Genomic DNA, 27,163 nt, shown 5'->3' on the forward strand with positions numbered 1-27,163 from the left:
CTGTGTAATAGTTGTTTGGGTTTATCTTTGTGTATGGTGTAAGAAAATGGTCCAGTTTCATTCTTCTGCATGTGGCTGTCCAATTTTCCCAGCACCATTTATTGAAGAGACTGCCTTTTTTCCATTGGATATTCTTCCCTGATTTGTCAAAGATTAGTTGACCATAGAGTTGAGGGTCCATTTCTGTGGTCTCTGATCTGTTCCATTGATTTATGTGTCTGTTTTTGTGCCAATACCGTGCTGTCTTAATGATCACAGCTTTGTAATATAGCTTCAAGTCAGGCATTGTGATGCCCCCGGCTTTGTTTTTTTTTTTTTTTTTTTTTCAGCAAATCCCCTGGTGATCTGGGGTCTTTTCTGGTTTCATACAAATTTTAGGATTGCTTGTTCCCGCTGTGTGAAAAATGCTGATGGTATTTTGAGAGGGATTGCATTGAATGTGTAGATTGCTCTGGGCAGCATAGACATTTTCACAATGTTTATTCTTCCAATTCATGAGCATGGAATGTTTTTCCATCTCTTTGTGTCTTCCTCAATTTCTTTCATAAGTGTTCTGTAGTTTCTAGAGTAACGATCCTTTACCTCTTTGGTTAGGCTTATTCCTGGTATCTTATGGTTTTTGGTGTTATTGTAAATGGAATCGATTCCTTAATTTCTCTTTCTTCAGTCACACTGTTAATGTATAGAAATGCAACTGATATCTGTGCATTGATTTTGTATCCTGCCATGTTGCTGAATTGCTGTATGAGTTCTAGCAATTTGGGGGTGGAGTCTTTTGGGTTTTCTACATAAAGTATCATGTCATCTGTGAAGAGTGGGAGTTTGACTTCTTCTTTGCCAATTTGAATGTCTTTGATTTCTTTTTGTTGTCTGATTGCTGAGGCTAGGACTTCTAGTACTATGTTGAACAATAATGATGATAGTGGGCATCCCTGTCGTGTTCCTGACCATAAGGGAAAAGCTCTCAGTTTTTCCCCATTGAGAATGATACTCGCTGTGGGCTTCTTGTGGATGGCTTTTATGATATTGAGGTATGTTCCCTCTATCCCTATATTTTTTAATCAGGAAATGATGCTGTATTTTGTCAAATGTTTTTTTCTGCATCAATTGAGAGGATCATATGGTTCTTGTCTCCTCTTTTGTTAATGTGATCTGTCAATTTTTTCACTTTTCTATTGTTATGTTAATCACCATACATTACATCATTAGTTTTTTTAATTAATTAATTTATTTATTTTTTAAAGATTTTATTTATTTATTTGAGAGAGAGAGAATGAGAGACAGAGAGCATGAGAGGGAGGAGGGTCAGAGGGAGAAGTATTTTCTGTTAATAATTAAAACTGCTGAGCAGGGAGCCCGATGCGGGACTCGATCCCGGGACTCCAGGATCATGACCTGAGCCGAAGGCAGTCGTCCAACCAACTGAGCCACCCAGGCACCCCTACATCATTAATTTTTTTTTTAAAGCATGAGATTTTATTTTATTTTATTTATTGCTTTATTTTTAAAGATTTTATTTATTTATTTTGACAGAGAGAGAGACAGCGAGAGAGGGAACATAAGCGGGGGGACTGGGAGAGGGAGAAACAGGCTCCCCGCTGAGCAGGGAGCCTGATGTGGGGCTCGATCCCAGGACCCTGGAATCATGACCTGAGCCAAAGGCAGACGCTTAATGACTGAGCCACCCAGGTGCTCCTACATCATTAGTTTTTGATGTAGTGTTTCATGATTCATTGTCTGTGCGTAACACCCAGTGCTCCATGTAGAACGTGCCCTCTTTAATACCCAACACCAGGCTAACCCATTCTCCCACCCCCCTCCCCTCTAGAACCCTCAGTTTGTTTTTCAGGTCCATTGTCTCTCATGGTTCATCTCCCCCTCCGATTTCCCCCCCTTCATTCTTCCCGTCCAACTATCTTCTTCTTTTTTCTTAACATATATTGCATTATTTGTTTCAGAGGTACAGATCTGTGATTCAACAGTCTTGCACAATTCACAGTGCTCACCATGGCACATACCCTCCCCAATGTCTATCACCCAGCCACCCCATCCCTCCCATCCCACTCCCCACTCCAGCAACCCTCAGTTTGTTTCCTGAGATTAAGAATTACTCATATCAGTGAGATCATATGATACATGTCTTTCTCTGATTGACTTATTTCATTTAGCATAACACCCTCCAGTTCCATCCACGTCGTTGCAAATGGCAAGAACTCATTCCTTTTGATGGCTGCATAATATCCCATTGTATATATATACACCACATCTTTTTTATCCAGTCATCTGTCGATGGACATCTTGGCTCTTTCCACAGTTTGGCAATTGTGGACATTGCTGCTATAAACATCGGGGTGCACGTACCCCTTCGGATCCCTACATTTGTATCTTTGGGGTAAATACCCAGTAGTGCAATTGCTGGGTCATAGGGTAGCTCTATTTTCAACTTTTTGAGGAACCTCCATACTGTTTTCCAGAGTGGCTGCACCAGCTTGCATTCCCACCAACAGTGTAGGAGGGTTCCCCTTTCTCCGCCTCCCTGCCAACATCTGTCGTTTCCTGACTTGTTAATTTTAGCCATTCTGACTGGTGTGAGGTGGTATCTCATTGAGGTTTTGATTTGGATTTCCCTGATGCCGAGCGATGTTGAGCAGTTTTTCATGTATCTGTTGGCCATTTGGATGTCTTTGGACAAATGTCTGTTCATGTCTTCTACCCATTTCTTGATTAGATTATGTGTTCTTTGGGTGTTGAGTTTGGTAGTTTCTTATATATTTTGGGTACTAGCCCTTTATCTGATATGTCATTTGCAAATATCTTCTCCCATTCTGTCGGGTGCCTTTTGGTTTTGTTGACTGTTTCTTTTGCTGTGCAAAAGCTTTTTATCTTGATGAAGTCCCAATAGTTCATTTTTGCCCTTGCTTCCCTTGCCTTTGGCGATGTTTCTAGGAAGAAGTTGCTGCAGCTGAGGTCGAAGTGGTTGCTGCCTGTGTTCTCCTTTAGGATTTTGATGGACTCCTGTCTCACATTTAGGTCTTTCAACCATTTGGAGTCTATTTTTGTGTCTGGTGTAAGGAAATGGTCCAATTTCATTCTTCTGCATGTGGCTGTCCAGTTTTCCCAACACCATTTGTTGAAGAGACTTTTTTCCATTGGACATTCTTTCCTGCTTTGTCAAAGATGAGTTGACCATAGAGTTGAGGGTCCATTTCTGGACTCTCTGTTCTGTTCCATTGATCTATGTGTCTGTTTTTGTGCCAGTACCATACTGTCTTGATGATGACAGCTTTGTAATAGAGCTGGAAGTCCGGAATTGTGATGCCACCAGCTTTGCTTTTCTTTTTCAGCATTCCTCTGGCTATTTGGGGTCTTTTCTGGTTCCATACAATTTTTAGGATTATTTGTTCCATTTCTTTGAAAAAAGTGGATGGTATTTTGATGGGGATTGCATTGAATGTGTAGATTGCTCTAGGTGGCATTGACATCTTCACAATATTTGTTCTTCCAATCCATGAGCATGGAACGTTTTTCCATTTCTTTGTGTCTTCCTCAATTTCTTTCATGAGTATTTTATAGTTTTCTGAGTACAGATCCTTTGCCTCTTTGATTAGATTTATTCCTAGGTATCTTATGGTTTTGGGTGCAATTGTAAATGGGATTGACTCCTTGATTTCTCTTTCTTCTGTCTTGTTGTTGGTGTATAAGAATGCCACTGATTTCTGTGCATTGATTTTATATCCTGCCACTTTACTGAATTCCTGTATGAGTTCTAGCAGTTTTGGAGTGGAGTCTTTTGGGTTTTTTCACATAAAGTATCATATCATCTGCAAAGAGTGAGAGTTTGACTTCTTCTTTGCCATTTCAGATGCCTTTTATTTCTTTTTACTGTCTGATTGCTGTGGTTAGGACTTCTAATACTATGTTAAACAGCAGTGGTGATAGTGGACATCCCTGCCGCATTCCTGACCTTAGGGGGAAAGCTCTTAGTTTTTCCCCACTGAGAATGATAATCTCTGTAGGTTTTTCATAGATGGCTTTTATGATATTAAGATATGTACCCTCTATCCCTATACGCTGAAGAGTTTTGATCAAAAAAGGATGCTGTACTTTGTCAAACGCTTTTTCTGCATCTATTGAGAGGATCATATGATTCTTGTTCTTTCTTTTATTAATGTATTGTATCACATTGATTGATTTGCGGATGTTGAACCAACCTTGCAGCTCAGGGATAAATCCCACTTGGTCGTGGTGAATAATCCTTTTAATGTACTGTTGGATCCTAGTGGCTAGTATTTTGGTGAGAATTTTTGCATCCATGTTCATCAAGGATACTGGTCTGTAATTCTCCTTTTTGATGGGGGTCTTTGTCTGGTTTTGGGATCAAGGTAATGGTGGCCTCATAAAACGAGTTTGGAAGTTTTCCTTCCATTTCTATTTTTTGGAATAGTTTCAGAAGAATAGGTATTAATTCTTCTTTAAATGTTTGATAGAATTCCCTTGGGAAGCCATCTGGCCCTGGGCTTTTGTTTGTTGGGAGATTTTTGATGCCTGTTATAGGTCTGTTCAGGTTTTCTGTTTCTTCCTGGCTCAGTTTTGGTAGTTGATACATCTCTTGGAATGCATCCATTTCTTTCACATTATCTAATTTGCTGGCATAGGGTTTCTCCTAATACGTTCTTATAATTGTTTGTATTTCTGTGGTGTTGGTTGTGATCTCTCCTCTTTCATTCATGATTTTATTTATTTGGGTAATTTCTCTTTTCTTTTTGATAAGTCTGGCCAGGGGTTTATCAGTCTTGTTAATTCAAAGAACCAGCTCCTAGTTTCGTTGATCTGTTCTACTGTTCTTTTGGTTTCTATTTCATTGATTTCTGCTCTGATCTTTATTATTTCTCTTCTCCTGCTGGGTTTAAGCTTTATTTGCTGTTCTTTCTCCAGCTCCTTTAGGTGTAGGGTTAGTTTGTATATTTGAGACCTTTCTTGTTTCTTGAGAAAGGCTTGTATTGCTATATACTTTCCTCTTAGGACTGCCTTTGCTGCATCCCAAAGATTTTGAAAAGTTGTGTTTTCATTTTCATTGGTTTCCATGAATTTTTAAATTCTTCTTTAATTTCCTGTTTGACCCATTCATTCTTTAGTAGAATGCTCTTTAGCCTCCATGGATTTTGAGTTCTTTCCGACTTTCCTCTTTCTAGTTCTAGTTTCAAAGCATTGTGGTCTGAAAATAGGCAGGGAGTGATCCCAATCTTTTGGTACCAGTTGAGACCTGATTTGTGACCTAGGATGTGATCTATTCTGGAGAATGTTCCATGGGCACTAGAGAAGAATGTGTATTCCATTGCTTTGGGATGGAATGTTCTGAATATGTCTGTGAAGTCCATTTGGTCCAGTGTGTCATTTAAAGTCTTTATTTCCTTGTTGATCTTTTGCTTAGATGATCTGTCCATTTCAGTGAGGGGGGTGTTAAAGTCCCCCACTATTATTGTGTTGTTGTCAATGTGTTTCTTTGCTTTTGTTATTAATTGCCTTATATAATTGGCTGCTCCCATGTTAGAGGCATAGATATTTACAATTGTTAGATCTTCTTGTTGGATAGACCCTTTAAGTAGGATATAGTGTCCTTCCTCATCTCTTATTACAGTCTTTGGTTTAAAATCTAATTTGTCTGATACAAGGATTGCCACCCCAGCTTTCTTTTGGTGTCCATTAGCATGGTAAATGGTTTTCCACCCCCTCACTTTCTGGGGGTGTCTTTGGGCCTAAAATGAGTCTCTTGCAGACAGCATATTGATGGGTCTTGTTTTTTAATCCAATCTGATAGCCTGTGTCTTTTGATTGGGGCATTTAGCCCATTTACATTCAGGGTAAGTATTGAAAGATATGAATTAGTGCCATTGTATTGCCTGTAAGGTGACTGTTACTGTATATTGTCTGTGTTCCTTTCTGGTCAATGTTGCTTTTAGGCTCTCTATTTGCTTAGAGGACCCCTTTCAATATTTTTGTAGGGCTGGTTTCGTGTTTGCTAATTCCTTTAGTTTTTGTTTGTCCTGGAAGCTTTTTATCTCTCCTTCTATTTTCAGTGACAGCCTAGTTGGATATAGTATTCTTGGCTGCATATTTTTCTCGTTTAGTGTTCTGAATATATCCTGCCAGTCCTTTCTGGCCTGCCAGGTCTCTGTGGATAGGTCTGTTGCCAATCTAATGTTTCTACCATTGTAGGTTACAGATCTCTTCTCCCGAGCTGCTTTCAGGATTTTCTCTTTGTCTCTGAGACTCGTAAGTTTTGCTATTAGATGTCGGGGTGTTGACCTATTTTTATTGATTTTGAGAGGGGTTCTCTGTGCCACCTGGATTTTGATGCCTGTTTCCTTCCCCAAATTAGGGAAGTTCTCTGCTATAATTTGCTCCAATATAGCTTCTGCCCCTCTCTCTCTTTCTTCTTCTTCTTGGATCCCAATTATTCTAATGTTGTTTCATTTTATGGTATCGCTTATCTCTTGAATTCTGCCCTCGTGATCCAGTAGTTGATTCTCTCTCTTTTTCTCAGCTTCTTTATTTTCCATCATTTGGTCTTCTATATCACTGATTCCCTCTTCTGCCTCATTTATCCTAGCAGTTAGCGCCCCCATTTTTGATTGCACCTCATTAATAGCCTTTTTGATTTCAACTTGGTTAGAATTTAGTTCTTTTATTTTTCCAAAAAGGGTTTCTCTAATATCTTCCATGCTCTTTGAAGCCCAGCTAGTATCTTTAAAGTCATGAATCTGAACTCTAGATCTGACATCATACTAATGTCCGTATTGAGTAGGTCCCTGGCAGTTGGTACTACCTCTTGTTCTTTTTGTTGAGGTGATTTTTTCCGTGTTGTCATTTTGTCCAGAGGAAAGTAGATGAATGAGAGAACAAAATGCTAACAGGGTAACAACGTCCCCAGAAAATATACTCTAAGCAAATCAGAAAAGACCTGAAGCCTGGGGAAAAGAAAGGGAAAGAAAGAAAAAAGAAAAAGAAAAAAAAAAGATAAAGATAAAAACAAACAAAAACAGAACAAAACAAAAAACCCAGAATATGATCAAATATGATCAGGCTGGTGCATAGATCAGTGCCACACACTAGATTTTGGGTGTATTTGGTCTGTTAGAAGAAAGTGCCTCCCAAAATTTTAAGGAAAGAAAAACTTATATATGTACAAAAATAAGCGTTGGTATGATGAAGGGATGGAATATGATTGTAAAGATGAAAATTATAAAAAATTTTATAAAAAGAATTGATAAGAAGTTGTTTGAAAAAAGAAAGAAGAGGATTTAAAAAAAAAAAAGGAGAGAATGTGATCAGGTAGGAGAATAGAACAAAGCCATACACTAGAGATTTAGGGTATATTTTGATCTGTTAGAAGAAACTATCTCAATTAAAGAGAGAACAACTTATATATATATGCCAAAAATAAGGGTAACTACTATGAAGGGATAGAGTATGACTCTAAAAATGAAAAATAAAAATGTTTTTTTAAAAAAGGGATTGATATGATGTTGGTTGAAAAAGGGAAAAAGAAAATTAAAAAAAAAGAAAGTTCAAAAAAATATTAACTTTGAAAGACTACAGAATCGTGGTAAAAAAGCCATGGATTCCATGTGCATTATTCCCCTAGCGCTGGAGTTCTGTTGTTCTAATTGGTCGATAAACTTGGTCTTGGCTGGCTGTTCTTGCTGATCTTTTCAGGGAGGGGCCTATTGCCGTGGTTCCCAAATGTCTTTGCCGGAGGCGGAATTGCCCCAAAGTAATCTGCTCGGGTTTGCTCTCGGGAGCTTTTGTTCTCTGCAAGCTTTCGGTACAGCTTTGGAGGACGAGAGTGAAAATGGTGACCTCCCAATCTCTGTTCCAGAGGAGCCGAGAACTTGGGGCCCCGCTCCTCAGTGAGCCCCCAGAGAAAAGCAGTCAATCACTCCCGTCTCCCCGGTCTCCGGCTGCACTCCGGAGTTTTTCGCGCTCACCCAGCCTGTGACAAAGCGTTTCTGTCTCTGGCACCCGATCCCATGTGGAGTCTCCAAACCCAGCAGATCCCTGTGGTGTGCTCCCGCGCCGCTTCTCCCGAGGGAGGAAAGGGAGTCTCCCCAGATCTGCCACTTCTTGGGTCCCCGCTGGAGGAGCAGTGGCTCGACTGTGCCGCGGATCATGGTTTATGGCAACCCCGAGCTGAGAGCCTGCTCCTTTGCTCCATCTCTGCAGCCGGCTTCCCCGCTCCGAAACCCAGGAAGTCTGCTGCTCTCAGGCACCCCTGGTCTTTCTGTGACCCCGAGGGTCCTGAGACCACACTGTCCCGCAAGGGACCCCCTGCTTAGCCACTGGAGCGACGTCCCTCAGCGGAGCAGACTTCTAAAAGTTCCGATTTTGTGCTCTGCTTCTCTATCACTTGCCAAAAGTGGCCGATGGAGGCCCCCTCCCCCGCCATCTATCCTCCTGAATATTGCCTCGGATTCACTTCTCCGCACATCCTACCTTCCAGAAAGTGGTCACTTTTCTGTTCAGTTGTTGCTATTCTTTTCTTCGATCTCCTGTTGAGTTTGTAGGTGTTCAGAATGGTTTGATCCCTATCCAGCTCAATTCCTGAGACCAGACGAAATCCAGGTCTCCTACTCCTCCGCCATCTTGCTCTGCCCTTGTGATCTATCACATTGATTGATTTGCAAATGTTGAACCACCCTTGCATCCCAGGGATAAGCCACACCTGGTCATGGTGAATAATCCTTTTAATGTACTGTTGGATCCCATTGGCTAGGATCTTGTTGAGTATTTTGGCATCCATCAAAATCCTGAGGAGAACATAGGCAGTAACCTCTTCAACATTGGACACAGTGACCTCTTTGAAGACACGTCTCTAAAGGTAAGGGAAACAAAAGCAAAAATGAACTTTTGGGACTTCATCAAGATAAAAAGCTTTTGCATAGTAAAGGAAACCGTCAACAAAACAAGGAGGCAACCCACGGAATGCGAGAAGATATTTGCAAATGACAGTACAGATAAATGGCTGGTATCCAAGATCTATAAAGAACTTCTCAAACTTGGGGCACCTGGGTTGCCCAGTTGTTAAACCTCTGCCTTCAGTTCAGGTCATGATCCCAGGGTCCTGGAATCGAGCCCCACGTCGGGCTCTCTGCTTAGCGGGAAGCCTGGTTCTCCCTCTCCCACTCCCCCGGCTTGTGTTTCCTCTCTCACTGTGTCTCTCTGTCTGTCAAATAAAGAAGTAAAATCTTCAAAACAAAACAAAACAAAACAAAAAAAGAACTTCTCAAACTCAACACCCAAAAAACAAATAATCCAGTCAATAAATGGGCAGAAGACATGAATAGACACTTCTCCAAAGAAGACATACGAATGGCTAACACATGAAAAAATGTTCAACATCACTAGCCACCAGGGAAATATGAATCAAAACCACAATGAGATACCATCTTACACCGGTTAGAATGGCGAAAATTAACAAGACAGGAAACAAGTGTTGGTGAGGATGTGAAGAAAGGGGAACCCTCTTACACTGTTGGTGGGAATGCAAGTTGGTACAGCTACTCTGGAAAACCGTATGGAGGTTCCTCAAGATGTTAAAAATAGAGCTACCCTACCACCCAGCAATTGCAGTACTGGGTATTTACCCCAAAGATATAGATGTAGTGAAAAGAAGGGGCACCTGCACCCCAATGTTCATAGCAGCAATGTCCACAATAGCCAAACTGTGGAAGGAGCCGAGATGTTCTTCAACAGATGAATGGATAAAGAAGATGTGGTGCATATATACGATGGAATATTACTCAGCCATCAGAAAGGATGAATATCCACCATTTGCATTGACATGGGTGGAACTGGAGGGTATTATGCTAAGTGGAATAAGTCAAGCACAGAAAGACAATTATTACATGGTTTCACTCATATGTGGAACATAATAGCATGGAGAACCATAGGGGAAGGGAGGGAAAACTGAATGTGAAGAAATCAGAGAGGGAGACAAACCATGCATGATTCTGGACTCTGGGAACCAAACCGAGGGTTACAGAAGGGAGAGGAGTTGAGGGATGGGGTAACTGGATGATTAAAAAAAAATGTTAATAGTGTTCACCAAAAAAATAAAAAATCAATCAATAAAATAAATAAAAATAATGCCACAATGAGTAAAAAAAATAGTTATTTGGAAAATACTGGTTCGGTTAGATCAACCAAATATTGAAACATGGCATTATATGATATCAGTAAATCACATTTATTAATATCACTGATCTCACAGAAATGTATTTTAAGTAAGGGGAAGTTGTAAAGCTCATAATGACATATACAGATTTTTTAAAAATTTGGAATTTAGTTTGAAGGCTCAAATTTTGTCATTGACAAAAAGTTGTCATTTGTTTTCCTTGAATTGACAGGTTTACTTTGTTCCTTTTTTAAGAAAATGTCAACTCTGAATAACATAGTGTGACATCATTTGCTCAAGTAAAAATGGTGTTCTTTGAAAAAACAGTTCACCTCACAGTGTAAACATGTCCATTTCCTCAGTACAACGGTTGTGCTTTAGTATGTAGCAGAAATGCCTTATGGGTGCTTTCAGTTTCATCACACATAATATTAAAAGCACCAAGATTTGATACAAATAATAATTTTTGTTACTTCATGGCTTTTTTTTTAATACAAGTATTTATTAGTATGCAATACAGTGACTACTAGTTCAGCTTAGCACCACTACTTTTTATTTCTTATTATTTATTTATTTGAGAGAGAGCAAGAGCAGGGGGAAGGGGCAGAGGGAGAGGAAGTGAGTGTCTTAAGCACACTGGGAGCTGAGTGTGGAGCCCAGTGTGGGGGCTCAATCTCATGACCCTGAGATCATGACCTGAACTGAAACCAAGAGTTGGACGTTTAACTGACTGCACCCCAGGCGCCCCAAATTTTGTTTTTGTTTTTTTTTTTTTTTTTTAAAGATTTTATTTATTTATTTATTTAGAGAGTATACAAGCGGAGGAAGGGACAGTGGAAAAGGGAGAGAGAGAATCTCAAGTAGACTCCACATTGTTTGAGGAGCCTGACATGGGCTCTATCTCACCACCCTGAAGTCATGACCTGATCCAAAATCAAGTGTCAGATACTTAAACCAATTGAGTCACCCAGGTGCTCCTTAGCACCACTACTTTGATTTGCCCGCAGTTTTACTTAGCATTACTTTTGTACAATCAGTCTCAAGAAATCTCAGGAATCTGTGAACTATACTCTTGAGAATCACTGCTTTAGATCCATCCTAAAAATGTTGTAAAGGAGTCTAAAAAGGATCAGCCTGATATGGGTGAAAATTAAGGGCTTGTCAGAATAAACTTCTACACTCTTTAAAGGCACACCACTAAGTGTAGACACTCATTAATGTAATTTTCATGATGAATGGTATTTAGTCAAAAACTAGTAGACATGAGGGGTGCCTGGGTGGTTTAGTCATTAAGTGTCTGCCTTGGGCTCAGGTCATGATCCCAGGTTACTGAGATCAAGCCCTGCATCGGGCTCCCCACTCCACAGGAAGGCTGCTTCTCCCTCTCCCACTCCCCCTGCTTGTGTTCCCTCTCTTACTGTGTCTCTCTCTGTCAAATAAATAAAATCTTAAGAAAAAAAACACAATAAACTAGTAGACATGAGAAGTAGCCAAAAGTGATTCATAACCTGAAGAAAAATTTGAAAATAAAAATACGTCAGTGGTAAAAATAATAGAGTTAGGAGATGATGATTTAAAAGTTATTATAACTATTCTTAAGAGTTTAAAGGAAATCAAGAATGCAATGAGGAAAGAAATGAAAAATACTGAAAATTAACCAAATGGAAATTCTAGAGCTAAAGTATAACGTTTACCCAAAAGGAGTTAAGAGGCTAGATGCTGTTGACAAAAGATCAATGAATTTGAGAACATAGCAATAAAAACAATGCAAAGTGAAGTGCACACAGCAAATATATTTTGTATTTGTATTTTTGCTTCATGTAGGAGTGGAGGTAGATAGTGGAATGGAGCCTGAGTGACCCTTGGGGGACATAAAGAGTGGCCTAATGTGTGTGTGAATAAAGTTCCTGAACTAGAGGGGCTAGTTAGAAAGGGGGAAATTTTAAAGAAAGAACAGAAGAAAACTACCCAAATTTCATGAAAAATATAAACTCACAGATATAAGCAGCTTAGTAACTCCATCAGGAGTAACTCAAAGGAAACCATATCAAGGTACATCATAATAAAATTGCTGAAAATCAGTAGCACAAAAAATTTAAACAGTAGTCAGAGGTGAGAAAACACAGACACATTGCACATAGGGAAACATTTAAAAATAATGATTACAGAATTCTTATCAGAAGCAGTGCAAGCCAGGAGATAATCAATGATATTTTCAAGTGCTAAAGGAATAAAATGTTAACTTAGAATGCTATATCCAACAAAAGTATCTTTCAGAAATGAAGACTAAATATATTTTTCACACAAACAGAAGCTACAAGAAATGTTAAAGGAAGTTCCTTAGGCTAAAAGGAAATGATAACAGATGGAAAATTAGATCAACACAAATAAATGAAGAGCACCAGAAATTGTAAATATTTGGGTACATATGAGAAATTTTTTATTTATAATTTTTTAAAAAGAGAGACATTTGAAAAGTGAAAGTAATTACAGTATATTGTGGCATTTATGAATTATATAGAAGTAAATGTATGAAAACACACAAACAACAGGAAAGGAGAATATAAGTATACTGTTATAAGACAAGTCCTATATTATTTGAAGGCAGACTGTGTTAAGTTAAAAATGCATATTGGGGTGCCGGGGTGACTCATTTGGTTAAGCGTCTGACTCTTGATCTCAGCTCAGGTCTTGATATCAGGGTCATGAGTTTAAGCCCTGTGTTGGGCTTCCTACTGGGTGAGGAGCCTACTTAAAAAATAAATAAAAATGCAAATTGTAAACCCAAGAGCAATCACTAAAACAGTGAAATGCAGAATATAGTTTTTAAGCCAAGGGTTGAAATGAAATGGAATACCTAAAAATAATAAATTCAAATGAAGGTAGAAAGAAATACCAAAATAAAAAATAAGGTAGGACGAATATAAAACAATAAGGCCATGAATACAATTTATATAAATTATCTCACATTCTTTTCTTTCTTTTTCTTTTTTTTTTTTTTAGATTTTATTTATTTATTTTAGAGAGAGCATGCACATGTGTGCACACATATGGGGAGGGGTAAAAGGGGAGGAAGAGGAAGAGGGAAAGACTCCCAAGCTTACTGTGCACCGAGCTGGGATTCCGATGCAGCTCAATCCCTTGACCCTCTGAGATCATGATCAGAGCGGAAACCAAGAGTCAGAAGCTCAACTGGCTGAGCCACCCAGGCTCCCCTATCTCACATTCTTATTAGGAGGTAGAGGTTGTGAGAGTGGATAAAAAAGGAAAACCAAATATATGTACAAGAAACCCACTTTAAATATAAAGTATAATATTAAAATATATATAGGAAAATGCTAATCAGGATATGAAATGTTACGTTAGTAACATATTACTGTATTATGTTAATATTAAATGAAGTACTTCTGGACAAGGATTATTATTAAGGCCAAATGGAGACATTTTGTGATGAAAATGGCAACTCATCACAGTCATCACAAAGACATGGTATCATAAATGTGCCCGTGTCTGGGGCGCCTGGGTGGCTCAGTCATTGAGCGTCTGCCTTCGGCTCAGGTCATGATCCCAGGGTCTTGGGATTGAGCCCTGCATCGGGTTCCCTGCTCCGTGGGAAGCCTGCTTCTCCCTCTCCTACTCCCCTTGCTTGTGTTCCCTCTCTCGCTGTGTCTCTGTCAAATAAATAAATAGAATTTAAAAAAAATGTGCACATGTCTAATAACAGAGTTGGAAAGTATATGAAACAAAACCTGATAGAACTGAAATGAGAAATGGACAAACCCACAGTGGTAATTGGAGATTACAGCACTCCTTTCTCATAGTAAATGTTCAGACCAACAGCAAATACGAACAACATATCAACCAGTTTGATCTATTTGAAGTGTGAAGACTCCTCATAATCACAGCAAAATACACGTTCTTTTCATATGCAGTTGGTACATTCATTAAGGCATAAAATATACTCAGCCATAAAATAAGTCACTAAAAGTTTAAAAATCATGTGAAGTGTGTTCTCTAACAATAGTGGAATTAATAGAAATCAAGAGTCTGGAAAATCCTGATATATTTGGAAATTAACATATTTCTAAATAAACAAGGTCAAAGAAGGAATCACAAAAGAAATTAGAAAATATTGTGAACTAAATTAAGATGGAAACATGGCATACCAACATTGTTTGATGCTGACAAAGTGGTATTGAGAGGGAAATTTGTGGTTCAAATGCTTAATTACAAAAGAAGAAAGTTCTAAAAGCAATGATCAGCCCTTCTACTAAGAAGTAGGAAAAGTGTCCCCTCCCCTCCTTTGACTTATAGCAACAAGATTTACCTTCACTCCTAAAACAGCTAAATAAACCACCCAAAAGGCTTAGAAGGAATACTATTAGGAATAGTATCTGTGCTCACAAGCTAGAAAAGAAAACCTCATAATTCATGAAGCTTGGATAGAGTATTCAAGGCTTTTGCATTGGTAATGGGGAATAATTAGCTTTAGATTAAGTACTACTTGGTTGATACTCACTGACATCTTAATAGAAAGACCCAAGCACATTGAACTGTTTCCAAGTAACTTACCTGCATTTTAGAACAAAGCCCAAGAATATAGGAAAAAAAAATATTCAGTACCCATCAAGGTAAAATCCACAATGTCTGGCATCCAATAAAAATTGCCAGGCATTCAAAGATTCAGAAAAACCTGGCCCATAATGAGGAGAGAGATTAAAAACAACTCAGAACTGACATAGATGTTGGAATTAGCAGGTATGGACATTTTAAAATAGTTTTTATAGCTTTCTTATGCTTACATTTAAAAGAGAGAGGAGAAGGGTCAAAAATGTGAGCAAGCCTGTGGTTGCCTGTGGTGGCAGAGTTCAGTAAACTGGGTTTAGTGCAAGGTGATATTTGAGAATGATGTTGTGAAAGAGGCCATAAGAAGTCTTCTTGAGAACCTTTATAACGACAGGATGTTTCGCATTAAGAGAGCACTGGACCTGCCTATGAGGCAGCAGATTTTGCCTAAAGAGCAGTGGATAATATGAAGAGGATAAATTCTACTTTGAACCATATCTGAAAGAAGTTATTTGGGAAATAAAAGAGAAGAATGGGCAAAGAAATAATCATGGAATTGAAATCTGTGGTAGCAGCTGTCCTACAAATATTTTTAAGAAGTTGGGTAAACATGAAATGTACAATTTAGAACTATTTGAGCTGCAAATGTATTACTTTAAATAAATGTCTAATGTAATTATAAAAAAATAAAAATAAAAAAGAGAAAAGATTTAAAATAATAAGTCATTGAAAATGTTAAAATGGCCCAAACTGAGTGTCTAGAGATGAAGACCATGATGTCTGAGATGAAAAATTTACCAGGTAAGATTAACAGACGGCGAAGAAGAAAAGATTAGTAAATTTGAAGATAACACAGTAGAAACCACTTCAGGAAAGAGTTTGACAGTTTTCTACAAAGTTATTATACAATGCCCATTCCTCTTCTAGGTATTTACCCAAAAGAAGTGAAAGCATGTCTATGAAGACATGTACATTATTGTTTATGGCAATGTATTTGTAAAAGCACCAAACTATAGATAACCCCAAATGCCCATAAACCAGTGGATGGATAAACACTTTGTTGTATATCTATATAATGTAGTACTACTTAGGAATAAAAGAAATGGACTGTTGTTACACACAACAATGTGGGAGAATCTCAGACTTTTTTGAATGAAAGAAGCCAGATTTAAAAAGTATATTAATGCAGTTCCATTTATATAAAATCATAGATAATTCTAACTAAACCATAGTTACAGAAATCAAATTAGCAGTTCTCTGGGGATGAAGTAAGGAGAGTGTAGAGGAATTACCAAGGGGCATAAAAAACCTTTTTATGCATAAAACTACAAACTTGCGTATGATGAATTTCACTTTTTGGATATATTTATCAAAACTTATGAGATTGTAGATTTTAAATATGTGCAGTTTATTTCATATCAATTACAATAAAGCTGTTAAGAATTTTTTTAAAAAAGAGCAAATAAAATTCCAAAGTAACTATAGAAGGAAGCAAATTATATATGTGTATACACACAAACAGAAATCAATAAAGCAGAAAATGGATAAATAGTAGAGAAAATGAACAAAATAAATAAAACTTACAGCTGTTTTTTGAGTAGATGAATAAAATTGATAATTCACTTGATACTGTGAATAAGAACAAAAGAAAGAAAGCACAAGTTGTTCATATTGGAAATGAAAGGAACTTTTAGATGTTAAATGGGTTATAAGGCAACATCAAGAACAAATTTATGCCAGTAAATTTAAAAGATATATCAAACTTTAAGAAGCTATAAAGACTATTTTAAAGGTACAGATTACAGCCAACAGAAGAAAAAATAAAAAATCTGAATAGGTGTGCATCAAATATATAAATTGAATTGATAATCAAAAACCTTCCCAGAAAGCAATCCCAATATTAGATGACTTCACTGGTAAAGTCTATCTAATATTTAAGGAAGAAATACTAGCAATCATTCATAAATAGAGAAAGGATAATGTATTTCCTAATTCATTTCATGAAATCAGCATTACTCTAAGATTTTTTTTTTTTTTTTTTTTATTCATGAGAGACAGAGCGAGAGAGAAAGGCAGAGGGAGAAGCAGGCTCCCAAGGAGCAGGGAGCCCGATGCGGGACTCGATCCCAGGACCCTGAGATCATGACCTGAGCCGAAGGCAGACGCCCAACCATCTGAGCCACCCAGGCGCCCGAAATCAGCATTACTCTAATACTAAAACCAGACAAAGACATTACAGGAAAAGAAAAGTACAGACCAATATTTCTTAAAATTATAGAGGCAGAAATTCTTTACAAAATATTTGCAGGTTGGGGTGCCTGGGTGGCTCAGTTGGTTAAGGTCCAACTCTTGATTTTGGCTCAGGTCATGATCTTAGGTTCATGAGATGAAGCCCCAAGTTGGGCTCTGCACTCAACATGGAGTCTGCTTATCTCTCTCCCTCTGCCCCCACCCCGCTCGTGCACTCTCTTGCTCACTTTCTCAAATATAAATAAATAAAATCTTAAAAAAATATTTGCAAGTTGAATTCAGTAAAATATAATAAAATACACATGTATATAATATACCTCATGGTCAAGTCAGTTTATTCAGGAATGCAAAGCTTGTTTAGCAGCTTATAAATCATTGTAATTCACCATATTAGAATAATAAATGAGAAAATTCATCTGATCATTTTAGTAGGTGGAGGAAAAAGCACTTAATGCCCATTCATGTTGTAAAATAAAAAAACTCACAACTAGTAAGAACAGAGGGAAACTTTGTCATCCTCATAAAGCACATTGCTGAAGAACATACAACTAATATACTTGATAATTAAAGACTAAATTCTTTCCCCCCTTAAGATTAAGAACAATGCAAGGTCCACTTGTAACGCATCTATTCAGTGCTTTATAGAAGATAGGCAATAGCCATTAAGCACACAAAAAGATGATCAGTGTCATTAGTTATTATTAATCATCAGAGAATACAAATTAAAACCATAGTTAGAAACCACAGCCACTAGAATGACTAAAATTAAAAAGACAGAAAATTCTTTTTGTTGTTAGTGATATGCAGCCATTGGAACTTTGGTGGGATTCATGATGGTATAATCACTTGGGAAAACAGTTTGGCAGTTTTTAAAATAAAGTTAATCATACAGTCTAGCAATTCCATTCTTAGGTATTTATTCAAGAGAAATCAACACATATTTACAAAAGGGTTTACACAATGTTCATAGTAGCTTTATTTGCAGTAGGGAAAAAAAACATGTTTATCAGCAAGAGAATATATAAATTGTGTAATATCCATATGTATTTTATTTGTTGTAACAAATGACTCAAAATTTAGTGATTTAAGAAAACAATTTGTTATCTCACAGTTTGTGTAGATGAGGAATCCAGGCATGGTTTAGCTGGTCTCTTATGGGCTGCAATTAGTATGTCATCTCAAGGCTCAACTAAGGAAGTATAAACTTTTGAGATCACTGTTGTGGTTGCTGACAGGATTCATTTCCATGTTGGCTGTTAAGCCAAGACTCAGCTCTTCACTCACTCTTGGTTGGAGGCTGCCCTCTGTTCCTTACTGTGTTTGCCTCTCTCTATACCAGTTTACAAGGCAGTTGGTTTCATCAGAACAAGTAAAGGGCAAGAGAGAGGGTGCTAGCAAGATGGAAACCATAGTCTTAAAACTGATTTCAGAAGTCACATCCCATCACCATTATTATATTCTCTTCATTAGAAGTAACTTGGTACAGCTCATACTCATGGGAGAGGGAATTACAAACGGCATGAATACCATGAGGGTGGGGAGCATTGGAAGTGATTTCAGAAGCTGCCTACCTTACAAAATAATGAAATACTACTAAATAATGAAAAAGAACCTTATTGGTACACACAACAGTGTAGATGAATGTCAAAAACATTATGCAGAGCAAAAGAACCCAGGCATAAAAGGTAACAGAACTAATCTTTAGAGTGAGAAGGAAGATCAGTGGTTGGGTGGGAGGTTTTTGTTTCAAAGGGGTATGAGTATCTTTTTGTGCTATATCCCCAGTGCTTATTATATTATAATTGGAAGTTGTATCTTTTGAACACCTTCATCCACTTCCCAACTCTCCACTTCTAGTTACTACAAATCTGATCTCTTTTTCTGTGTGTTTCTTTCTTTCTTTTTTTAGATCCTCATATAAGTGAGATATATAGTACTTGTCTTTCTATATCTGACTTCTTTCACTTAGCATAATGCCCTCAAGGTCTGTTCCTGTTATCAAAAAAGGCAGGATTTCCTTCTTTTTTACGTTTGAATATTGAAATGTACACATACATCATAACTTCTTTATTCATTCATCCATCAGTAGACACTTAGGTTGCTTCAGTATTTTGGCTATTGTAGATAATGCTTCTATGAACATGAGGATGTAGATATCTCTTTGACATAGTATTTTGTTTCCTTTGAATATATTGCTGGATCATATGGTAGTTCTGTTTTTAATTTTTTGAGGACCCTCCATGCTGTTTTCCCTAGTGGTTGTGCTAATTTACAATTCCACCAGCGGTGTACAAGGGTTCCTTGTTCTCCACATCTTTGCCAGCATTTATTATCGCTCGTCTTTTTGATAGTAGCCATTCTAATAGGCATGAGGTGATATCTCATTGTGGTTTTGACTTGCATTTCCCTAATAATTAGTGATGCTGAGCACCTTTTCATTTACCTCTTGGCCATTTGTATATCTTTTTTGGAAAGATATCTGTTCGGTCCTTTGCCCATTTGTTTTTAAAGATTTATTTTGTTTATTTTAGAGAGTAAGAACAAGGGGGAGGGACAGAGAAGAGGGAGAGAATCCTTAAGCAGACTCCCCACTGAGTGCAGAGCCCAATGCAGGGCTCAATCCCAGGACCCTGAGATCATGACCTGAGCCAAAGGCAGACGCTTAATTGACTGAGCCACCCAGGCGCCCCATGCTTACCCATTTTTAATTGGATTGTGTGTGTGTGTGTGTGTGTTTTACTATTGTGTTGTGAGTTCTTTATGTATTTTGGATATTAACTCCTTATCAGATATATGGTTTGCAAATTCAGTGGACTGCTCTTAATGACATCTGCATAGCTTCATTTTTCCAAGTAACATATTAGGATGCTGTAGTGGCAGTGCCATCTTGTGTTAAGATCTTTGGTGTCAGGCAGACCCAGATATGAATACTGGCTCTGAAACTTGCTGCATTCTAGTACTTCACTGACCTATATTATTTTGGATATTCCTAAAACAATAACTACTGTTTATTTAGAATCTATACTGGCCAGGTACTATGCTAGACATTTATGTGTGTATTACCTTAGTTAATACAAATCAAAATAACCAACATTTTTTGAGACACATCTAATATAAAATATTTCCATGTCTTATGTGATTTAATGCAGCAACCCAATGAAGTGTTGGTACTATAATTATCCCCACTTTACAGAAGAAGAAATTGAGACCAACAGAATAAGTTTTTAAAATATGAGGAAATCGGGTTGCTATCAAGATTCTGGTTTCATTTTCTATTCTTCTCTACCTGTGGAATTAGACTTTTTGTATGTTACCCAAGCTTGTTGCCAAGAGTAACTGCAACTTCAACTTAAGATCTCTTTTTGTTTTTTCTTTAAGAAACTTCTTTCAGGTTGTGAATGCTAAGAGTATCTCCAGGAGTCTATAGAAGTGTCAGGTGAAGATTGGTTTCTAAGAGGAAAGCACTGGGCAGACTTGCAAGAGCATAAGCTCAATTCCAGACAAGTACAGCTCTAGAAATACCAACCTTAGCCATAAATGAAAAGGCAATGTTTATATATATTTGATATAAAAAGTATGGCTTATTTTTTCTACCATTTCCATAAAAGAATAATTCTTTGTCAGCAGTGACATTTTTTTGAAGTCCAAAGTTGATAAAAGTTTGTGCTTGTAAAATATATTATGATGTTTAATCACTATCAAAAGTGCCCAGACAGGAATTTTCTTTGGGGAAGTAAAACTTTGTCACTAAGGCCATGAAGTGTTTGATTGTAGCACTGCTTACTTTGGCAACTGTATTTCCATAGTACTTGTGTAGCCTGGAATTATTTTTCCTCTTTTAATATATAACAATCAGTTTTTTTCAGTATTTAATCACTTATTATAAATGGGGTTGAATTATATGTTAATCTAAAAGTATAGACTGGGGGCACCTGGGTGGCTCAGTAAGTTAAGTGTCCTACTTTTGATTTTGGCTTGGGTCATGATCTCAGGGTTGTGAGATTGAGCCTGCATCAGGCTCCATGCTGGATATGAAGGCTGCTTAAGATTCTCTCCCTCCCACAGAGGTCGGTTCTACACCTTCGGTCGTGTGTTCTCTGGGCTGGTGTCCACTGGCTTGAAGATCAGGATCATGAGACCCAATTACACCCCTGGGAAGAAGGAGGACCTGTACCTGAAACCCATCCAGAGGACAATCCTGATGATGGGCCATTAGGTGGAGCCCATTGAAGATGTGCCTTGTGGGAACATTGTGGGTCTGGTGGGTGTGGACCAGTTCCTGGTGAAGACTGGCACCATCACTACCTTTGAGCATGTCCACAACATGCGGGTGATGAAGTTCAGCATGAGCCCTGTTGTCTGGGTCGCTGTGGAGGCCAAGAATCCGGCTGACCTTCCCAAGCTAGTGGAGGGTCTGAGATGGCTGGCCAAGTCGGACCCTATGGTGCAGTGCATCACTGAGGAGTCTGGGGAGCACATCATTGCAGGGGCTGGGGAGCTGCACCTGGAGACCTGTCTGAAGGACCTGGAGGAGGACCATGCCTGCATTCCCATCAAGAAATCTGACCACGTAGTCTCCTATCGTGAGACTGTCAGTGAGGAGTCGAATGTGCTCTGCCTGTCCAAGTTCCCCAACAAGCACAACCGGCTGTACATGAAGGCACGGCCCTTCCCTGATGGCCTGGCTGAGGACATTGACAAGGGCGAGGTGTCCGCCTGGCAGGAGCTCAAGCAGCAGGCCCACTATCTGGCCGAGAAGTATGAGTGGGATGTGGCTGAGGCCCGCAAGATCTGGTGCTTCGGCCCGACGGCACTGGCCCCAATGTCCTCACAGACATCACCAAGGGTGTGCAGTACCTCAATGAGATCAGGATAGCATGGTAGCTGGCTTCCAGTGGGCCACCAAAGAGAGGGCTCTGTGTGAAGAGAATATGCGTGGTGTGTGCTTTGATGTCCACGACGTGACCCTGCATGTGGATGCCATCCAGCGCGGGGGGCACAGATCATCCCCACTGCCTGGCGCTGCCTCTACGCTAGTGTGCTGACTGCCCAGCTCCAGCTTATGGAGCCCATCTACCTTGTGGAGATTCAGTGTCCGGAACAAGTGGTTGGTGGCATCTACGGTGTCCTGAACAGGAAGCGGGGTCAGGTGTTTGAGGAGTCCCAGGTGGCCGGCACCCACATGTTTGTCGTGAAGGCCTATCTGCCCGTGAATGAGTCCTTTGGCTTCACTGCTGACCTGAGGTTCAATACTGGCGGCCAGGCCTTCCCCCAGTGCGTTTTTGACCACTGGCAGATCCTGCTGGGGGATCCCTTCGACAACACCAGCCGCCCCAGCCAGGTGGTGGCCGAAAGACGCAAGCGCAAAGGCCTGAAGGAAGGCATCCCGGCCCTGGACAAATTGTAGGCAGCCCTCCCCTGCCTCCACTACCCCGGATGGGACTCAGCACTGTATCCGGCTGACGATCGACCATAGCAACAAGCCCTCGCACTCTCCATAACACCTTGAGATTGTCCACGGGGACGCTCTACCTGACAGGTTCTGGGGCCCACTCAGTGCCATCACTCAATGTGAACACTTGATGCCATTTCTTTCGATATTTATTTCAAGATTTCAGAGGCAACAGAAATGCCCTGGCAGCAGGGACTTATTTGGCCGGTGGGGGTGGGGGAGGCGGCATGGGACACTGAACACTTTTTTCCATTTCAGAAACTCAAATGTCCAAGAAAAAACAAAACAAAACAACGCATTAAGAGGTTTATTTGGGTAAATGGTCCGTAGTGGATTTTCCCCCCAGAAAGGGGGAAGGAACAAGCAGGTAGACCTTTCTCTTTGGACAGAAGCTAGAAGGCAGGAAACTGTGCGGTGTCACCGTGAGCACCTGGAATAATAAATTTGTTATGGTGGTGAAAAAAAAAAAGATTCTCTCCCTCTTCCTTTACCCCTTTCCCTGCTCATGCACTCTCTCTCTCTCTCTCTAAAAATAAAGTATGAAAAAGTATACTTTTAAAAATAAAGTTTTTTTTAAAAAGGCTGGATTAGCAGCAACCTAATAGAAGTAGATATATGCAATACTTTTATATTCTGATTCAACAATCTGCTTAATATACTGTAGTTCTAGAAATTAGCTGATTGATTTATAAGTAGACTTGATTCCTGAAAAATAATTTGTGGAACACTGGGAAAATTTTGATTCCTGTTTTTCATTAGCATCATGTTCATTTTTGCCTTTTTACCTTTAAGTCTTTTGTCTTCACTGAATAGAATAACTTTTGGTGTGGCACTCCTTCACAACCCAGCTATCCTTCAATCTGGGTTTAAGTCTCATCTCTCACATAAAGCCTTCTCTACTTATCCAATACATTTTTTTTTCTTTTCGAAATTCTGTTGCTTTTCTCTTTAACATAATTTAAATTGTCTTCTAGATTATATACATTGGCTTTATTTTTCAGCTGCTTTCATGGATGTTATTTCCTTTTATCCTTAGACCCTGGAAATAGTTAAGAAAGGCAATATTATTCTCCATTTTATGATACAAAAACTAAGAATAGATATTCAATTTCTTCAAGACCCAAATCTTCATTCTAAAATCTGCTTTGCTTATACTATACCACTTCAAGTTTTATACTTTACCTGCTATTCCTACCACATGCTGAGCACATAGTGGTATTGTCAGTTGATTGGTTTAAAATACGTTGTTTCTAATCAAAGCCCCAATCACTGGTATCTATTTCTTTTAAAAAGCTATGTAATTAATTAACTAGTTAATTAATTGTAGAGTCTTTTGTCATAATTAATGTTGAAGCCTGAGTTCTTCAAAGGGGCAACATTTGTTTAAGATTTGAAGTTTGGGGGGCGCCTGAGTGGCTCAGTTGGTTAAGCAACTGCCTTCGGCTCAGGTCATGATCTTGGAGTCCCAGGATCGAGTCCCGCATCGGGCTTCCTGCTCGGCAGGGAGTCTGCTTCTCCCTCTGACCCTCCCCCCCTCATGCTCTCTCTCTCTCATTCTCTCTCTCAAATAAATTAAAAAAAAAAAATCTTTAAAAAAAAAAAGATTTGAAGTTTGGAATATGGAAATTTTCTTATTTATTCATCAGACAAATGTCATTGACTGTGTACCATATTCCTAATATTTGTGGTAGCCCTGGATATGGACAAATGTTGATTGCATTATTTTGTTAGTAATATTCAGTCTTTTCTTATTTATACAGGAGAGATTAAACAGATTCTAGAAAATGAACTTCAGATACCTGTGTCTAAAATGCTGTTGAAAGGCTGGAAGACCGGAGATGTGGAAGACAGTGTGAGTTTCTTAATTGCCTAGAAATAAAAGAAAGTTAAGTCATGCAATTGACTAAATGATACATAAAAATTGGTTTTTATTAGTTTTGTTACATATGACAGAAGTAGATTTTGGTAATAGTAACTTAGTTTAAGGAATCAGCCAACAGTGTTTTTCAAGTTAAAACATTTTCATGGTAAACCAACAATAGTTTTGAATGAGTTAGGTATGTAAATGAGAACACTATATGGCATGTTTTTCCTATTTCTAACTGTTAATATAGGAGTTAGTTTGGTACTCTTTTTTGAGAGCTTTTACTTTTTTATCAAACCTCATAGGGTGTCAGTAAGTGCCCTGGAATAATAATTTACTGAACAATTACTTACTGGCCTGAAAGAAGTCATATACAATGTATACATGTATGTCAATATTGATAATGGAACAAAGATAATAATAAGACATTTTTTTAAACTTGGAAAATTTAATGGTAAGAATCTTTGTTTACTTGGGTAGTGGCAAGTACATGGAATGAATTGTACTTTAAGAATTTTTATAAAGTTGCAGTTTTAAGGCAGTAGTTGCTGTTCTCAAGGACCCAGTAGCAGCCTCAGGTATTAAATATTTCACATTCTGTTTCTTTGTCTGACAGAGAAAGTGGGGAGGGAAGGAAAGAAATGAATTAACGCTAAAGTTTTAGATGTTTGAAGTGCAAATAATTATCAAATCTTTTCATAGTTACTAACTTGATATTTCAATATCTAGGCATAAACTTAGAACCTTCAACTTTTGGTTCAGTTCTTTTTCAGTGACTTCTGGTAGACATTGTACTTATAAATATATGTGAGTTCATTTGGTATATGGAGATGTTTGGAGTATTTCTTTCTTTTTTTTTTTTTTAAAGATTTTATTTATTTATTTGACAGAGAGAGAGATAGCGAGAGCAGGAACACAAGCAGGGGGAGTGGGAGAGCGAGAAGCAGGCTTCCTGCCGAGCAGGGAGCCCGATGTGGGACTCGATCCCAGGACTCTGGGATCATGACCTGAGCCGAAGGCAGACGCTTAACGACTGAGCCACCCAGGCACCCTGTTTGGAGTATTTCAATAAGATATTTATGTGAATTTCACATTAGCAAGATATTTATAAATTTAGGTAGAAGTTAGTGATGTACTATTTTAGGGCTCAGCAGACTTTCTATACAGAACCAGGTTATAAATATTTTAGCCTTTGTGGGCAGTACAGTCTCATTGTAGCTACTCAGTTCTGCTGTTGTAGTGTGAAAGGAACCGTAGACCATATGTGAAAGAGTGAGCCATGACTGTTTTCCAATACATCTTTATTTGTGGACACAGAAATTTGAATTTTATGTAATTTCACATATCATGAGATACTCTTCTTTTGATTTTTTTCCCCCACCATTTAAAAGATGTAAAAATCATCCTTAACATCGTAGGCCATATAAAAATAGGCAGTGGGATAGATTTGTCCCATAGGCATAATTTGCTGACCCCTTGTGCTACATGGCTGTTGTAATTGAAACATAGGTTAAAAAATAAAAAGAAATGCTATCTGAGTAAATCAACAACCTCAGCAGAAATAAAACACTAAAATGCATTAGTTTATATGGCTGTATCATTTATTTGTTCATTTATTGAGAAATCTATGGATATGAATCATTTGCACATGGCATTTTCAGTAGTTTGTAAAGAGAAAGGCAATTATTTTGAAAATTTTCTTAAAGCTGTCTGTCCTAATATTTGAACATAGTCTTTTGTCACCAACAATATTTTCAGTTACTTATTTCTATGTACTCTTTTCCTAAGGTGATTTCTGCTATTCCTATGCCATTAATTTTCTGATTGCTCCCAAATTTATATTTCCAGGTTATACTTCTGTGAATTCATGTATCCAAACTGGTAATTCACTTTGGTACTTGCATACCTTATGACATCTTAAGGTTAGCATGTTTAAAATGGAGCTCTTGGTTTTCCTTTCCATACCATTTCTCTACTAGTTTCCCCCCAGTAAACAGCAGCACTGTATAGCCACTGCTGAGTCCAAAAATATGGGCATCCAGTCTTTTCCCATTTCAAACAACACCTAATCCTTTGGTAAGTCCTATAGCTTCTGTCTCCAAAATATATGTCAACTATGGTCACTTTTCAGCATTTTTATCATGCTGCCTAATCTAGGCCATTAGCATCTTTTGCCTGGACCAATGTAATAGCTTCATCATTGTTTTTCCAGCTTCCTTTCCTGGGTTCTTCCTTACATTCTCCACACAGCAGCCAGAATGATCTTTTAAGAACATAAATTGAATTATATCACTCTCCTGTTAAAACAGTTTTTTACTGCACTTTGAATAAAATTCAAACTACTCACCATGGTTTAAAAGGCATTGTATTTTTATGCACTATTCACCTCTTGCAACCTCATCTTCAGCCTTTCTTACTCTCACTTTCCATGATGCAGCCATAGAAACCCCCTTTTAATTCTTCTAATAGAACCAAGCACTTTATATCTTTACCTGCACCTTCCACTGCTTGGAATGCTTTGCCCCCAGTTCTTCACATGGGTGTGGCTCTATTTTATCCTTCAGGTCTCAGTTTAAACATTACTTTCTCTAACAGGCCTCTATAAAATTAGGTTCCCATCCCAGCAATTTCTATCATAGTCCCATGAGTAAATGTTTGTGGAATGGATGAATGAATGACTTAAAGGAAGTATCCATTTATATAATCATTCCGTATGTGATTTAAGGGGGAAGATTTAGTGGAAAATCTTTGGATGGTGGTGTAGCAAAAGGACAGTAGTGACTTGATCAAGTAGTAAGAGTAAACATTTATCAGTAATCCAACAGTTAAAATAATGAAAGATAGAAAGGTAAAAAAT

At 38.4% G+C, this 27,163-nt stretch overlaps 1 protein-coding gene and 2 pseudogenes across 2 annotated transcripts in view; all 3 read left to right on the plus strand.

The window, feature by feature from the left end:
• The window catches only part of FAF1 (Fas associated factor 1), a 500,737-nt gene that overhangs the window by 190,892 nt on the left and 282,682 nt on the right, over positions 1–27,163 (plus strand). For both annotated transcript variants that reach the window (XM_035018596.1, XM_035018597.1), the window contains exon 5: positions 24,203–24,294. In XM_035018596.1, the coding sequence (XP_034874487.1) occupies positions 24,203–24,294 (92 nt within the window). The remainder of the gene's footprint in view (positions 1–24,202; positions 24,295–27,163) is intronic.
• Positions 13,945–16,063, plus strand: LOC118020369 (annotated as a pseudogene).
• On the plus strand, positions 15,481–22,596 carry LOC118020370 (annotated as a pseudogene).

This window comes from Mirounga leonina, unplaced genomic scaffold (genome assembly GCF_011800145.1).
Source record: "Mirounga leonina isolate KUSES-001 unplaced genomic scaffold, KU_Mleo_1.0 Mir_173, whole genome shotgun sequence".
Classification (NCBI taxonomy): Eukaryota; Metazoa; Chordata; class Mammalia; order Carnivora; family Phocidae; genus Mirounga; species Mirounga leonina.